General features: G+C 44.6%; 2 protein-coding genes across 4 annotated transcripts in view; one reads left to right on the forward strand and one right to left on the reverse strand.

Moving 5' to 3' along the window:
• ARHGAP31 (Rho GTPase activating protein 31) overlaps nt 1–14,996 on the forward strand; it is a 119,267-nt gene extending 104,271 nt beyond the window's left edge. The window contains exon 12 of the mRNA XM_038582926.1: nt 1,337–14,996. Coding sequence (XP_038438854.1) covers nt 1,337–3,790 — 2,454 coding nt within the window. The 3' untranslated portion in view covers nt 3,791–14,996. The remainder of the gene's footprint in view (nt 1–1,336) is intronic.
• TMEM39A (transmembrane protein 39A) overlaps nt 13,009–16,092 on the reverse strand; it is a 38,072-nt gene continuing 34,988 nt past the window's right edge. For all 3 annotated transcript variants that reach the window (XM_038582928.1, XM_038582927.1, XM_038582929.1), the window contains one exon: nt 13,009–14,337. In XM_038582928.1, the coding sequence (XP_038438856.1) occupies nt 14,104–14,337 (234 nt within the window). In that variant the 3' untranslated portion in view covers nt 13,009–14,103. The remainder of the gene's footprint in view (nt 14,338–16,092) is intronic.

Here is a 16,092-nt window from a genome sequence, read left to right on the forward strand (position 1 = left end):
CATCCCTGCCTTTTGACCAAGGAGTTCTACTCCTAGAGAATCCTCTGAAGGAAATATCTCAAATAGAAATAACACAAAATAAAAACTCTTAATGAGCAACTACTCACAGTGTACTTGGCACCATTGGCCTTGAGGAATCAAAGAGGAATGGACATAATTCCTGACCTTAAGGAGCTCGTAGTCCATTGGGAAAAGCGTCAAGTTAATTGTAATATGAAACATGTGATCAGAGCCAAGTGGGAAGTGATGTCAAGTTGGCAGCAGGTCAGATTTCTCATAAAGGCCTGAACCCCCCACAGGATGGATCTGCCTCCTGGAACTGCTCCTTGGGACAGATAGGCCTTGAGACAAGAAATGAAGGCCACTGAAATGTGTTTCCCTGGCCCTGACTGGGCCTCCCTCCAATCCCTTTCCTGTCTGCACTTTGGGGCTTTGTGTAGGGGAAGGGAGGAGTCAGACAAAGAGAAACTATACTTGAGGAGAGATAAGGGGCAGCAAACAGGATAGAGGAGGAGACACCCTTCTAGGCCAGCAGCCGTTATCTGCGGGTACTACGATTATAAGAATTTGCTGTTTTTATATTCTCCTTTAACACGTGTTTGGGTGTTTTTTCCACATGAAATATATGTATTTCTTTGGTAATAAGAGAAGCTGGATTTGTTTATTTGGAAAGCAGATGTCAGGGTATGAGTTAGCATTTAGATTCCACTAGGAGAAGCTCATTCTTGTGTGCCATCTGGTAAACCTGAGGTTAAATGAGACCAGGGGTCGGTTTGTTTTATAAATCAACAGTGCACGGGGATTAAGCGTTTCTGTTCTGGTGTAGACATACCTGGATCGCAGTCCCAGGCTGCTGCTGTGGGAGACCTAGGCAAATTGTTTAATCTGTTTGAACATAGGTCTCACCTCTAAAATGGGAGTCGTGACAGGAGTCCTTATGCCTTAGAGTTGTTGGGACAATTAAACAAGAAAATGCAGTTAAAATGTGTTGTGGCACGTGGTAAGCACTAAGGGCAGCCCAGGTGGCTCAGCGGTTGAGCGCCTGCCTTCAGCCCAGGGCGTGATCCTGAGGACCTGGGATCGGGTCCCCCATCGGGCTCCCTGCATGGAGCCTGCTTCTCCCTCTGCCTCTCTCTGTGTGTCTCTATGAATAAATAAATAAAATATTTCTAAAAAATGAATGAATAATAAATAAACATCCACGGTTGCTAATAATGCCGTGTCCTTTATTTGCTGGGACAGTGCACCTGCCACCGCGCCAGTCCCTTCACTGTCACTGGGAAATCGTGCCCCGAGCCCTGGGCTCTAAAATAATCCGTTTCTTGATGTCTTTCAGGATGAAGATGACCTGGCCAATGCCCTGATCTGGCCCGAGATTCAACAGGAGCTGAAGATCATTGAATCCGAGGAGGAGCTCTCGTCACTGCCACCACCTGCTCTGAAGCTCAGCGCAGCCCAGCCCACCGTGGGGTCCGGCCCGGGGCCTTCGGCTTCCCCGGAGCCCGCTGCGAGCTTAGCCTGCGGTCCCCCCGCAGGCCCCACCCCCGTGGAGGCGGGGACTAGGGAGCCGACCAATCAGAGCGCACAGGGGGCCTCCTCGGCAGCCAATAGGGAAAAGCCGGAGAGCCCGAGCGCGAGCCCGAGCGTGAGCATCCTCCCGAGGCCCGAGCCCGAGAAGGGCGGGCGGCCGGACCCCACCGGCCTGGCTCCTCTGGAAATACTTCCTCTTGGGGCAGCCTCTCCACCAGCACAGGTGGACCGGGAAGGCCCGGGGGAGCTGTCTCCGCTTCTCCCGCCTGCTGCCCCCCCTCCAACTCCTCTGGAGGAGGCGCCTCGAATCCAGCCGCCAAGGGGCGGCCCCGAGGGAGCAGACCCGTCCAGGAGCTCGAGGACACAGGCGTGCACAGACCTGCCGAAGCCCGGGGGCAGCCCGGGGGCCCCTCGCCGGTGTCCGGGGCAGGAGGCCCCTCGAGGACAAAGGGAAAAGCGAAATTCAAAGAATGCTGCTCCGGATCCTGAGGGAAAAGGCTCTGGTTTGGGGAGCCCAACAGGAGAGGCGGAGAGCTCCCCACCAGGAGACGGGGAGGTGGCCCACTCGGCGCAGGAGCCCTCAGACTGTGACGAAGACGAAGCTGTGACCGACATCGGCCAGCATGGCCTGGAGATGGTGGAGCCGTGGGAGGAGCCCCAGTGGGTAACGAGCCCCCTTCACTCTCCCACCCTGAAGGATGTGCAGGAGGCCCAGGTGCAGGGTGCCCAGGGCCGCCGACTGGAGAAGAGGCTCCCCCACAGGCCCGGCCTCCGTCAGAGCCATTCTCTAGATGGCAAAACCACCACGGGTAGGAGCCAGTGGACTCTTGAGGCTCCATCCTCCAGCAGCTGTGCCAACCTCGAAGCAGAGAGGAATTGCGACCCTCTGCAGCCCCTGGCACCCAGGAGAGAGATTACTGGATGGGACGAGAAAACCCTGAGGTCCTTCAGAGAGTTCTCTGGCCCAAAAGGGACAGAGGCTGTTCCCAGCCAGAAGGGACCGGGTGGTTTGCAGCCCCAAACAGCTGAAATCATCCCTGTCGGCCTAGCAGAAGGAGAGGACCCGGGGACACACCATGAGCAGAGCAGCCCTCAGCTTGAGCGAGGTGGGGTTCCTGGGCCAGACGGCAGCAAGGAGAGTTCACCTCGTGTGCAAGACAGCTCCTCACCTGGAGAGCGTCCTCCAAAGTTACAGCTGCAGAGCACTGAGTGTGGGCCTCCGAAAGGGAAAAACAGGCCTTCTTCTCTCAACTTGGACTCCGCTGTTCCCATCACTGACCTCTTCCGGTTTGACAATGTGGCCTCATTCGGTTCACCTGGAACGCAGCTCTCTGAGCCAGGAGACACAAAAGTCACATGGATGACCTCATCTCACTGTAAAGTAGACCCGTGGAGCGTGTGCTCCCAGGACCCTCAGGACCTGGACATTGTTGTTCATGCCCTGACAGGCCGCCGTAACTCAGCTCCTGTGAGCGTGTCAGCTGTGAGAACCTCCTTCATGGTCAAAATGTGCCAGGCTAGGGCAGTCCCAGTCATCCCACCCAAGATTCAATACACACAGATCCCACAGCCCCTGCCCTCTCAGAGCTCAGGGGACAGTGGAGGGCAGCCTCTGGAGAGGAGCCAAGAGGAACCCAGCTCAACTGGTGGGACCTCTCAGAGATCTGCCAGAGAGGATTCTCTCTCCTTGGAAAGCCCAAAAGAAGAGAAGCCAAAGCAAGATACAGGAGCCATTGAGTCCTTGCCAATGGATACCACTACATCCCACATGTGTGAGGGACCCACCCTTCCTCCAGAACCAGTCTTGGCTAACCTGCTCTCCACCCAGGATGCAACAGTGCAATGCAGAAAGCGCACATCAGAGACAGAGCCATCCGGAGACAACCTTCTTTCTTCAAAAATAGAGCGACCGTCCGGGGGTTCTAAACCTTTCCACAGGTCAAGGCCAGGAAGACCTCAGAGCCTAATCTTATTCAGTCCTCCTTTCCCCATTATGGACCACCCTCCCCCTTCATCCACAGTGACAGATCCCAAGGTTCTCCTGTCCCCTATCAGAAGTCCCACCCAGACAGTTTCCCCTGGCCTTCTTTGTGGGGATTTGGCGGAAAACACATGGGTCACACCAGAAGGGGTTACACTTAGGAATAAAATGACCATCCCTAAGAATGGCCAAAGACTAGAGACCTCAACCAGCTGTTTTTACCAGCCCCAGCGGAGATCAGTGATTCTGGATGGAAGAAGTGGGAGGCAAATAGAATGACATTAGTTCACCTGCTGGTGTCTGGAAAAAAGTGGCATGATTCATCATCTGGAAGTTATTTCAAGGCCAGCGTGGCCATTATTCCAGGAATAGGTTATCCAAGTTTGGGCTTATTTTGGCCTCTTTTCTTTCTCCAGCTTTCTGACCATTTATTAATTAGTCCATTTGCCAGAAGAGAGGTCAAGGGAAGGACCCAGGGATGAAATTTACATAAATCCATAACGGCAGGTGGGAAAAGGTCAGGTAAGGGAAGAAGGAGTGCTTGCTTCCATTGAGTTTGGGATTGTGAGTTGCATTTCTCCCATTGTCATTATCTATTATCGTTGAGAGTTGGCTAAAATAATGCGTCTTTTGAAAGAAAGAAAAATCCTTTGCCTGTGTTGGAAAATGTTGCTGTTGAGGTTTGAAGGCCTCCTCTTTACTTCACGCTTTTTAATGCTCCTTAAAGCATGTTTTCTTTTAGATCAGTTTTCTGATAAACTTTGTAGATGTGTACACTCTACACATGTGTAGAGGTGCAAGCTAATGTACACTTAGAGACCCAAGTGGGTGAGGTTACCCATGCTCTTTCCCTGGAATCTCTGCAGACCTACCTGTTGGAGATGGTTCCATATGTCAGTGTAGAAAATCAGAATCGATACACGAGAGCAAATTCGTACTGGCTGTGGCTTTTGTTAATTTGGGACTCTACCATTATCCTCACCTCTGATTTATAAATCCAGTAGCTGGGCAGGGTGAGGGCTGAGTTGAGGGTTACCTCAGTGCAATGTGCTGACTTTTCACTTAGGTATGGAGTAGTGATCTGTGTGCTTTCCAAATCAGAGTCCGTGAGCAGGATATCATCATAGAGGAAAACCCCATGCATAGGTAGGACCACACGATGTGTTTAAAGAACTGCACTAATGTGTTCCAATCGATGGGACAGTAGTAGAAAACACTTCTGGCTCAGCTTCCCAGTCCTCCCACGCTAGGCTGGGAGTACGGGAGAGGATAAGGAGGGAGCCCTAGCAGGGTGGCCATCACTACCACTCGGTGAGAGCTGCCCGCAGAAAATGTATTTCATTTTAGCCTGCGGGTGCCTCCCTTTCTCCCTCTCCTTCCATTACTCAGAGCAGATTTGAGGCACCTTTCTCCCCCCTGATACCCCTCATCCACCACCCACCCCAGGCCCTCCCACTTGCCTTTCTCCTGTCTATATGCAAGCAGAAGCAATAAACCAATCTGATTTTATATCAGTTATTTAGAACTTCCAATGGCTCTTTCTTTTTTCAGCTGGTGAGAGGAAGGAAAACTAATATAACCTGCTGGCAGATTTTTGGTGCTCCCCCCAAAAGGGCTTCCCAAGAGCCCTTCTCAAAGCAAAACCCATTAGGGTATCAATAGTTTCAAACCTTCTAAGACAACAATCTTATTATGTAGGAACAAATTAAGAGAGACCTGTTTCTAGCTCTATTCACATCTTCTCAGGCTCAAGTCCGGCTCAACTGTTCACAAGCTGTCATTGCAGAAATTTCTCTAGGGACTAGCAGTACCTCTCAGCAGACCTCACAACCAAGGCCGAACTGAAGTTACCTCATCTGGGAAGAAATTAAAAGCCGATATCCTGCAACAGATACATATTCCTCTCTCCCTTCTTCCCTGATAAGCCTTAGTTTTGAAATCTAGTGCTATGCCTTTTAAGCCAGTGTCTGTGGCAAGGGTAACTGGTAGGCCAGCTAATGAGTTCTCCTTTCAGGGGGCACTGAGGTGTGTGAGCAAGAGGAACAGTGAAGAGGCAGTTCAGTGTCTTCCATTCTCATTAGGTGAGTGAGACCCTGGACCAGCAGCCAATGAGAAGTCAACCCATAAAAAAAACGTCCTAGGGCAGGGCATTTTTCCTCCTTGGCAAACAAGGTGAAGAAATATAGTGGTGACAGATGAGAAAGGCCATGTTCAGGAGACTTGGAAAGTACATTCCTGCCTTATCAGAAAATGTGGGCAGATAGGCTTTCTCCCATCGCAGTGCACTATGGTGTCTACACTTTGATAAAGACCACGTTCCAGTTAGAATGTGAGGGAAGAAAGGAACTGGACTTTGCTTCACCATCAGAGCTCTGAACCGAGTAACGAAATATTTAAACTATTTTATGATCATTTTGAATTTTTGTTTGTAACACTTAGAGGATATATTTTATATGGGGATAGAGTGAGAAGCCATGAAGTTCATAGAGGGAGTTCCGCTTGAGGCGCCCAGGCAGATTCTTCAAAGGCTGCCCTGCTCCTTCGACTCTGTCATCTCTTGTTCATAGCGTCATCTTCAGGAGTTTGGGTATGCGGATGCCATCAAGAGACACAATGACAACTGTCTGGAGATACTCTCTACTCTGAGCTCTCCTAGCCAGTCAATCCGGAAGGCTGTGGAAGCTGACTCACCTTCTTGATTAGTGCCCTGCGGCCTAAATGTGGACTTCTTCGCTATAGCCCAGACTGTCAACTGTCACAAACACATTCATAAACTTCCTGTGGGCTGGGCTAACCTGACGCTGAGGAAATTCCATTTCATGGCAGAGAGAACTCACATTTTTTTTTCCCCTGAAATTGTTCCCTCAAATGCCCCGAGATTACCTGTTTGGTCATTCACTGAAAAGTGACCCCTCTGAGAATGGCTGGATGGAAATCAAATTGCCTGCTTCCATCCAGAGGAGGGACAGAACAAGGGCTGGTGGTTTTAGGAGGATCTATCTGCATGGTGCCCTACAAAGGGCTGCAAAATCAGATTCTCAAAGTGCTTCTTCAAATCAGTTACCATTCCTCAAAATGCGTGGTTGATTTTAAATGGTGAATTGGAAATGAAATGCATGCATCTCCTACTGTTTTCTTTCAGTTTTAGTGGTTGCTTATGATAATAACCTATATTTATTGGCAAAATGGCCCTCTCAGGCCAACTATTTTTTTTCCTTTTTGGGGGGAGAGGGGCAAAATGGACCAGATAGAGGGAATCTGGTTTTTATTTTTTGCTTCAGATGGAATGTGGAGAGACCTCACCAAGAACCCCACTAAGACAGCCTAATTTAAAGCCCTAAAATTCAAAATATTGGCCAAAATTCTGGATTCTGGGGAAATTAAAAATGTAAGCATCATCATCTTCAACAATATTTATCAAGAGCTTAGTAGTATTGCACTGGGTACCTTAGAACTCTTAAATCCCTGAAGAGTCTAATGAAAAAAGGGAGCAAGTGAAAAAAGTGGTAACAAGTGAAACGGTCAAAAAAAAAAAAAAAAAAAAAAAAAAAAAAGAAACGGTCCATAAACAAATGGGAGCAAGATTTAGAACCATTACCAAATGAAAGTTGAAAGGGAAAAATGTAGCAACTACCATCTTTTAATAGGATTGTTAATAGTGTTCAAGTTACCTATTGGCTTTAATTAAACACAATGGCAAATCCAATAGAAGGTACTAGGGAGACACTCGGGCATTGAGAATTTTGCTTTGGTTGTTTAAAAAATGTGAGAGTGGTAATTAAGAACAAATAGTTCTAAAGTTATGTGTGGTCTTAATTGGTTTGGTTGTGAAGTCCTGCTGGATCTCTGCTAATGAGCCACTTCATGTCAGCATTCCAGGCTCCTGGAGAGGGGGCTTTAGAGATGTCCATCATCACAAAATAGGTTAACTCCTGTTGATGATGAAGTCATAGGTCCAAGATAAGATGTTACTTTCATGTCGCATGTTCACCGCATGCTAATCACATTTGACCAAAATTGGGTGGTACAGTCATTTGTCTACACAGGTCTCGTGTTGCTGCCTGAAGAGGTAGTGGGGAACATAAGACTCACTGGTCTAGAATTGGAGCGAGAGAGGTTCAGGACAGGTCCAGTTCCCACCAGGATTGAGTAGGACCACATTCTACAATGGCTTGTCCTATCTGATGACAAAAATGAATCTTGGGGCTAAATGTTTTCAGGAGTATAATTTTAGGCACTTCCAGCAGAAGGTCAGCTAAAAATGTAGAATGACAAAGAATGTGTCCTCCTTTGTCAATACCTTCTTTAGCAGTCAGGCCAGAAGAAGGAGCGGGCACCTTTCCAAGCAGGGAGAGGCATAGGAGATGGAAGAAGGACGACTGCCTGAGATCAGTGTTGGTCCAGAGAGTGTAAAACTGGGGGCCACCACGGATGGGCTGGCGCACCGTAAGTCATTTAGCAGCCTTGAGGGTCATGAGCAGTGCAAAATCACGTCTCTGTGAGGATGAAGGAGGATGTAGCTAAGTCTAAGAAATCCGTGAACTATGCAGCCATGTGTTCTACTGGATGCATCACGACGCTTTGCAATAACTTAATGCCATAGTAATTCCTGGCTTATAATTCTGCAAGGTAAAGCACTTTTTCAAAGGAGTCTGTTAGAAATCCACATGGTTTCAGCTTGTTTGTTGAGCTCGACAAATATGTTTCCAAAGATATAATCAAATTTTTTCTATTGATTGAAGAAGTATAAATATTAAACCTATCCATAGAGACATTTAAGTGTAATTAAAACATTGTTACGCTTTAAAAATGTATTCTAATAAATGATATAAAGGATAATGCTTATGATGGCACTATGAACTAGAGGAGGACCTGGGGTCACCAGAATCAGTAGTAGGAAAAGTAGATTATATGCATCAGTCTCGTTGTTCTAGTTCGATGTTAGTTTTTACTTCCAGGTTTGGTCTCACAAAGTCCTGATGATTTGCTTCAGTAAATTTTTCTTGTTTTTGTTATTTTACCTCTTAATAATTGTCAAATATTTGCAACTTCTCTTACTGTTACAATCATACATGTTACCTAAGATACCCACTATAAATCAATGGATATTGTCATGAAAACTAAGAAAAAAAGCTATTGCTCCCCAAAAGTCCACAGCTTTTGGAGTTATGTGGATCCATCTGAACCGATGTGAACTCAGTTTTTTTCTTATTTGAATCAGTCAATCGAAGGGGACTACTCTTGCATTTGAATGATTATGTTAATGATGTTCTGGGGGAAAAGAAGCAGAATCCTGGCATATATTATCACAAAAAACGGGGGAGAGGGGCACTCAATGGGTCTAAATCACAGGTCCTCAGGAAAACAGTCATGCGATGGAGGCTCACAATCTGGTGATAGTTGCAGTGAGAAACACCATTGCCAAGGGGATAAAAGTACTAGCATTTTGGCAACAACATTCTATTTAGAACTTTATGCCACCCCGGCCTGCTCCCATCATCCGTAGTTACTGCCCCAAATGCCTTATCCTCCTCCGTACTCCCAGATCTCCCGCTCAGCTGTTTCTCTTTCCTGTATCTGTGCCCACTGCCCCCCAGCTGGCAGCACACAGCTGCCCTCACTCCTACAGTTCCTCTGGAGTCTTCTCTCCTCACAGCCCTGGGGTCTTCCCTGAATGTTGCTTCCACATTCCTGGGCTTCCATAAAAGGTGACGCTCCCCTGAGGGCACTCCTGTTCCTACATTTCTCCCTTGTTACACAGACTACAAATTGCTGAGATGATGTTCTCGTTTCCAGCTTCTGTTTCCACACCACTGCTTCTTCCCAACTCCTACAAAAATCTCTCATTACCCAAACTCACGGAATCCAGCTACTTCAACTGTTCCCATTCTTTGTCGCCATGATGTAGTCAGTGTCTCACTGTCTCCAGGTCTTTGGCACTGAGCTTCCGGTTTCCACCATTGTTCTGGATGATTTCAGTGATGCTAAGGAAAACCCCCTCCACACTCTTGGCATAGTTGCTTACAGCTTTAACCTCTCTTCAGTTTGGCCATTTGCCTTCAGGGTTACACATTATGCTGTTTCACAACCCAGAACTCTGTGATCCTAAACTCCTATATTCCATTCTGAGAACTTCTATCCTTGCTCCTTTATTCCTTCTGCCTGTTCAGGATTATTAATGCCCGGCCTACCTCTACCTTTCCGACAGTACCCCCACCGGACTTCATTCTTCCTTCCCTAGCCTTTCCAGACATCAAGGTACAGCATCTCAACTATTCCCACCGGCACCACTAACTCCCTTGACCACTTCAGCCAAACCTGCTTGGTGAACCTCCAAACTAGGACCAGGTCTCTTACCACCTGTCTCCACCCTTTTACTTACCTGTTGAGTTAGACCAGAGAAAAATCGTAAAACCGTGGCAGGAGCACCTTTGGAAATGTATGGTTTATCACCTCAGCCATACCTTCATTCCCAAAACTCACAAAAGCTATTCCACTATTCTAAGCCCTTTCCTAAAATTGATGCCACCAAACTGCCTCTTACTTCACAAACTTCTGCTGGCAGATCTTTCTTCCACCCCCACTCCCCCACCAGCACTTCTCCTAAGCCGTGTATGTATGTATCAAGCCTCCCTTCTAGCTCACAGAAATTGCTATTCCTCCTTCCCAGGGGCTCCCAAGAACACTTTCTAATTCACTGCTTCTTCATTTGCTACTCTGGACCAGCTGCTGCCCGCTGCCCCCATTGCTCCATTAAAATTTCTCTTATACAATCACCAATGATCTAGTAACAAAATTCAATAGTTCTGTCTTGACTTCCTTCTTTGATCTGCTGATCATTTCTTCCTTGAAACACTAGTTCACCTCATCTCTTAGAAGTCCATTTCCTTAGTCTTATTCATTTGAAAGCTTCCTCTTCCTCTGCTCTTAAATGTTATTCACCAGAATTGTCCTTACTTCTCTTTTCATTCCACTTTTCCCATCACCCAGAGTGGTGACACCCCACCCCACACCCTCTCACCTTCTCATACATGGACCTTTTAAATGGTTGGCTAATTTCCCTACTGTCTCGTTGACATCTGTCTGTTCTCCAAACAGATTGCACATATTGCTGCCAAAGTTGTCTAGGATAGGACAGTGGATCTCATCAAATTCACCTTGAGTGTGTTAAAACAGACATCTGGGCTCTATCCAGAGTTTGTGACTTGGTTGGGGGGTGGGGGGGTGGAGCTTTAAACTTTCCATTTCTTACAAGTTCCCAGTTAGGTGATGCTGCTGCTGCAGAATCAGAGGTTATATTTTGAGAACTCTTGATTTGAGAATTCTCTGGGTCATAAGTCCTAAATTTAAAATCTTTCACTAGCAGTCTTCAGTTCCTAGACTTCTGTCCGCTTAAGAATTACCTGAAGTACTTGTGAAAGGGGCACAGTTTTGGGTTTTACTCTCAAGATTCTGACTTAGTAGATCTGATGTCGTGTCTGGGGATCACACCTTTAAGAACCTGTGACCTATAATAAAAGTTTAAACCCCTTTAATGTGGAATTCAAGTCCTCCTATAACCTATTCTTTGCCTACTTCTCTAGCATCATTGAAGTAGTTAAGAACTAGTGCAAGTCCATGCCTTGGGTTTTTGCACTGCATGAACCATCTCCCTCATTTATGTGGTAAACTTCCAGTCCTCCTTTAAAATGCTTGTGTTACTGCTGCAGTGAAGTCCTCCGACACTGCTGCAGCTTCCAAGCAAAATTGATAACTCTTTCCTCTATCACCTCTGTATCTTGTATGTATACTTCCTTTCTGAACACCTTTGTGTTACAATTATTGATTTACTTACCGGCCTTCTATTAATCAACTCTAAACATCACTATCTCTGGCACCCAGCAGTGTCCAGTACATAATAATTGCTCAGTAAAGAGAAATGGGGGAGGGGTGGTGGTGGTGGTGATTGATACATTAGGGAAAGCAGCTTATGGAATAGAACATAGAGCCAGAGTACACAGGATATTGGGGAACATTCCCATCATGCCCATCCCTGTCAACTACTTTCCTCTACTTACCTACCTTAAGCCACCCAAACTGACCAAACACCTTCCTTTCTTTGTATCCAAAGTTCACCCAATTAATCTTTGCCAAACCATTTTCCACACACCACTTAATATCCCAGTAAATAAACAATCACCAAAAGGCCACCCTTTACTGAGTATGCATCTCCTATCACTGAGCAAAGATGTCATTTCTCTCACATGATGCATAAGTAATAGGATACATAGGTAACTAGTAATTTTTCTCTTCCCCATCTGAATGTGGCACCAAAAAAGGGCAGCTGAAGTGTATAGGAGCATGTTGAACTGAAAGCTATCTCCCTGAGGGAAATATCTGTCATCCAGCTGTCATATCTGGAAAGAGAGGAAGGCACTTTGCAATTCTTATAGCCAAAACTAATTTTTATTTTGTATACTTCCTTTTTTTTAGCTAGCCTGGCATCTGGTCCTCCTGTGCTAGTTTAGGATATGGCAAAGACAGGTCAAACCAGATGGGGTGGGGGGATTAGTTTACAAAAGTAGTCTGTTATCTCTAATCAGTTATCAGGGCTGTGTTTCAGAGGCAGAACCAACTCAGAGCCATTTTGATGAGACACGTTTGCGCTAAGACCACCCATTTTGCTTTTTAACTGTCAATCCCATCATCAAAATGTTTGTTAGGACAAAAGAAAGCCTATCTTTAAGATCCTCAGGAAAGAATACCGAAATGGCAACTTTCCTGCCGCCCCTTCACTCCAAGAACCACCGTATTTAGGCTGAACCATTTACAAAAACAACGAAATACACTGTGGTTACCTTGCTATTTTTCCAATATACCTAAATTTTTCCCAGTGTAGGCCACTGCCCTTGCTACTACTGAATGCTCCCCAGAACTATTTATATGGCTCAGTACTGCTTCATTGCTCAGAAATTATCTTCTCAAAGATGCCTCCTAGCAATGCTACTCAGTACTTTCTATCTCTTGCCCCAATTTTCTCCTCTTTACATTTATTATTACTACCAGGAGACATTAGATATAAATTTATTTACAGCACATATTGCAACCCCCAAATTGCAAGTTCTATAGAGGGTAGGGCCTTTGTATCTCTTATTCACTGCTATCTATATCCCCAGTGCCTAACATAGTGCCTGGTGGTCAACATGTATTTGCTGAATAGCTGAACAGACTTAGCTCGATTGCTGAATAATAGAACTTAAAAAAAAAAAAAAAAAGTATACATATCAAAATACTTAAGGAAACCATGATTAATTTAAACATAGCAGTTACCCTGGGTAGCTATATATATACACACACCTACCCCTCATCATGCTGCCCTTGTTGAAAACCTACTGGGAACTCTTCTGCAAGAACTGTTTTCAGAGCCAGTTTATGAATTACGATTGGTCTTTTTACTTCATAAGTCATATTGTGTTTCATCAAAAAGTTCACAGTGTAAAAAAGCCAAACCAAGCACAGAAAACAGATGAGAATATATTTCAGGCTCTCAAGGCCTCAGAAATTTAGATGACCAGTCACATCAATGGACTAAGATCACCTCTCAAGAACACAGACATGGACTAAAATGGTTAGTAATGCTCACAGACATAGAGGTTCTGGAATTTGAAATTAAAAACACACACATTTTAGGCACAAAGTATCAGAGGACAAAGAGGTAACTTCTATTTCACTTCTGCTTGTAACTCCGAACATGCCGCTGTAGGTGGGCTGCTGCCCAAACTGTATCCAAGACTTGCCCATTCTTTTAATCAATCGGGATCTTCAACCTCCCCATACTCCAGCCCACATGGCATTTGCACTCATCTTCTCCCACTGGTCCAGCCATACACCTCCTCCTTCGTGAGTGCAAGCACTCTAAAGACATTGTCTTACAAAGTATTATTTCAAACATCTAATAACTAAAGAAAAATCTTAAGAGGCAAAAGAAGTGAAAGAATGGGGAAAATGACAGCTATATCCTCTGAGTTTCAGGATAGCTGCTGATTCTTATTTTTAAATGTCATTGGGCAGAACAAAATGCTGCATTCCCATTACACAGAAATGCTTGCTACCAATACGCAACAAAGACTCCCACCCAGAACTATAACCCACTCTGTGCCCCATGTATTCCAGTACTATTAGGCAGCCAAAAAGAAAGAGAATGGCAACTGTCAGGCAACTCCACTGATCTCCCTTTTTGTAGCAGGAAGGCCAATGAGGACTAAAGATAATAAGGGACTGGAAGGAAAGCAGACACACTAAAGGTACGGTATCAAGTGATATATGAGAGGTGTTCATAAATGAATGAGTTGTTCCACAGCCATACAAACAGATCAATCTCTTTACTGGAGAGGAACACCTCTCGTCCTGTGTATTATTCAAATGTACTAACACATGAAAGATCACATCACCTTGTTTGTGGATACATTTAATATCCCTTACCCTTCCCACCTTTCAAAACATAATAGTATACAAAATATAAAATATCTTAAATATTTATAAAAATCGCAAGAAAAAAATAGAACGTATGAAAATATTTTTATCTGAGTTCTCCCTCATTGTTGAGAGGCAGCTTAGTTTGCCTTGAGTTCGTAACTGTTGAGTGGGTAGGAGTATGCCCTGCCTAATACTATTCTGTCCCGAAGAAGTTTAAATAAAACATAGTAGTTGCAGAAGAGGATGAGAGCCATGGAAAGCGTGTGGTTCCACTTCTCCGACCGCAGCAAGGAATAAAGCTGGTAGAAGACGACGCTGCCTTCAATAAGGATAAGCAGATTTAACAGCCTTAACGGGCGATGAAATAGGAACTGTAAGGAAGTTAAAAAGCAAAACATTATTTCACAGAAAAGCGAAGTAGTTATTCTCACATTTTTCTCCTAAAATAATTTCATATTTATAGGTTCCTATATCAGTAACACGTGGATCTGCTTACTGAACATCAATCAGGCTATTTCTTGCTGTAGAGACCCAAACTGTTTCCTCTTTGTTCAAGGAATAATGAAATAAATTTTATTTCAATGCCCTGAGACACGAAAGAGCATTATACCCAAAAGAACTGCCTCTAAACATTTTCTTAAATTATATCTTGGGTATATATCTTATTTGAGATGATCAAAAAGTACACTAATCCTCGACAGGAGCTGGACAAAGAATTGAATGGAAAATATCTTAGACTTTGCAAGTCAAGAGGCAAAAAAGTGAAGACATTATATAGGTAGGTACTTACAGTGTGTAAAATGAACCATTTAAAAAAAGCAAAAATCATTGTTAGTTTACAGGCTGGTCTAAGACATAAACACACTAGACAAGGCTGGAGACAGGGGCGCGGGAAGGATTACAAACTGAAATATCAAAACAATAATTTCTTAATGTTCCCTTAAACTGTTTATCCATCATCATCATGACTCAAATCCTCTACACCATGTATTTCTGCTGTTTTGTTTTTTGTTTTTTTTTCCTGGATATTGAGAAGTAGAGTACACAGGACAATTAGGAAGGAAGGATAAATCAGTCAGAATTAGAGTTTGGCTAAAAACATGGCTGCTCACTGTTTTCACTCCCACCAAACTCTTCACTTTAAATGGCTAAATTCTGGTTTACTAATAAAAACATATTATGAATAGAAAGATAGAGGTCATTGGTTGCAAACTGTGGCAATGGTAGTATATCAGATCTAAATAAACTAATTTAGACCTGAACTTCAAATCTGAGAATAAAGTCACATCATCCTAACACCTCTGAAAGGTAGTCAGCCAGGTTCTTCTAGTCAGCCAGGTTCTTCGGTTCCTTCTTTGGGAGGAAGAAAATGTTTACCCTGGGTTATAGCATATGATATCCAGTAATATCATGTATAAAACTGGCACAGCATTCACCCAGCAGAAATGAAGCTAGGAAGTTTAATAACTTGACTTCACTCTCCTCCATCCTTCTGTTTCTTGCCAATGATTCCTGTTGGTCACATCACCTGGCAACAAATGGGCAAAGGAGCCCATTGATGCCATCAGAGAGATTACCCTCCTTGCACATAAGGCAAGCTCTAGAAGATGGCAGGTAGGTCTGGAGGTGCAAGTGGAAAATATCCAGTACCAGAGATTTTTTGGGAGAAAAGTTCCCTCTTTTCTAAGAAAGAGATGCCGGACTCTTAAGACCTGTTCTCTCTTTCTCCCCTGGATGTTTTTATATCTGGATACACAGCTTGGAACTGCTAAAGTCAATTGCTTCCTTTTAGAGAATGCATTGCACACTGAGTCTGACAGAACAGAGAAATGGGATGACCCTGGGTCCTTGGTGATATCCTCAAACTCTAAATCAACTGCCTTTCCTCTGATTTCCCTGTTTGTGAGATAATACAATTAATTATTTTAAGCCACTCTGAGTGTGTTTTCTTTAACTAAAGCTTCTTACACCATAAATGGATAGTGAGCTGCCTTGAGTGGCATTCTTTCTAGCTACTAATGAATAAAGTTCTATGGACTAAAAAAAAAAAAAAAAAAAGAAAGGCTCAGAATTAATATTCCAAAAGGACTCAAGCAATGGGAGTTTCTGTGGCAAATATAACAATT

This window comes from Canis lupus, chromosome 33 (genome assembly GCF_011100685.1).
Source record: "Canis lupus familiaris isolate Mischka breed German Shepherd chromosome 33, alternate assembly UU_Cfam_GSD_1.0, whole genome shotgun sequence".
NCBI classification, from domain to species: Eukaryota; Metazoa; Chordata; class Mammalia; order Carnivora; family Canidae; genus Canis; species Canis lupus.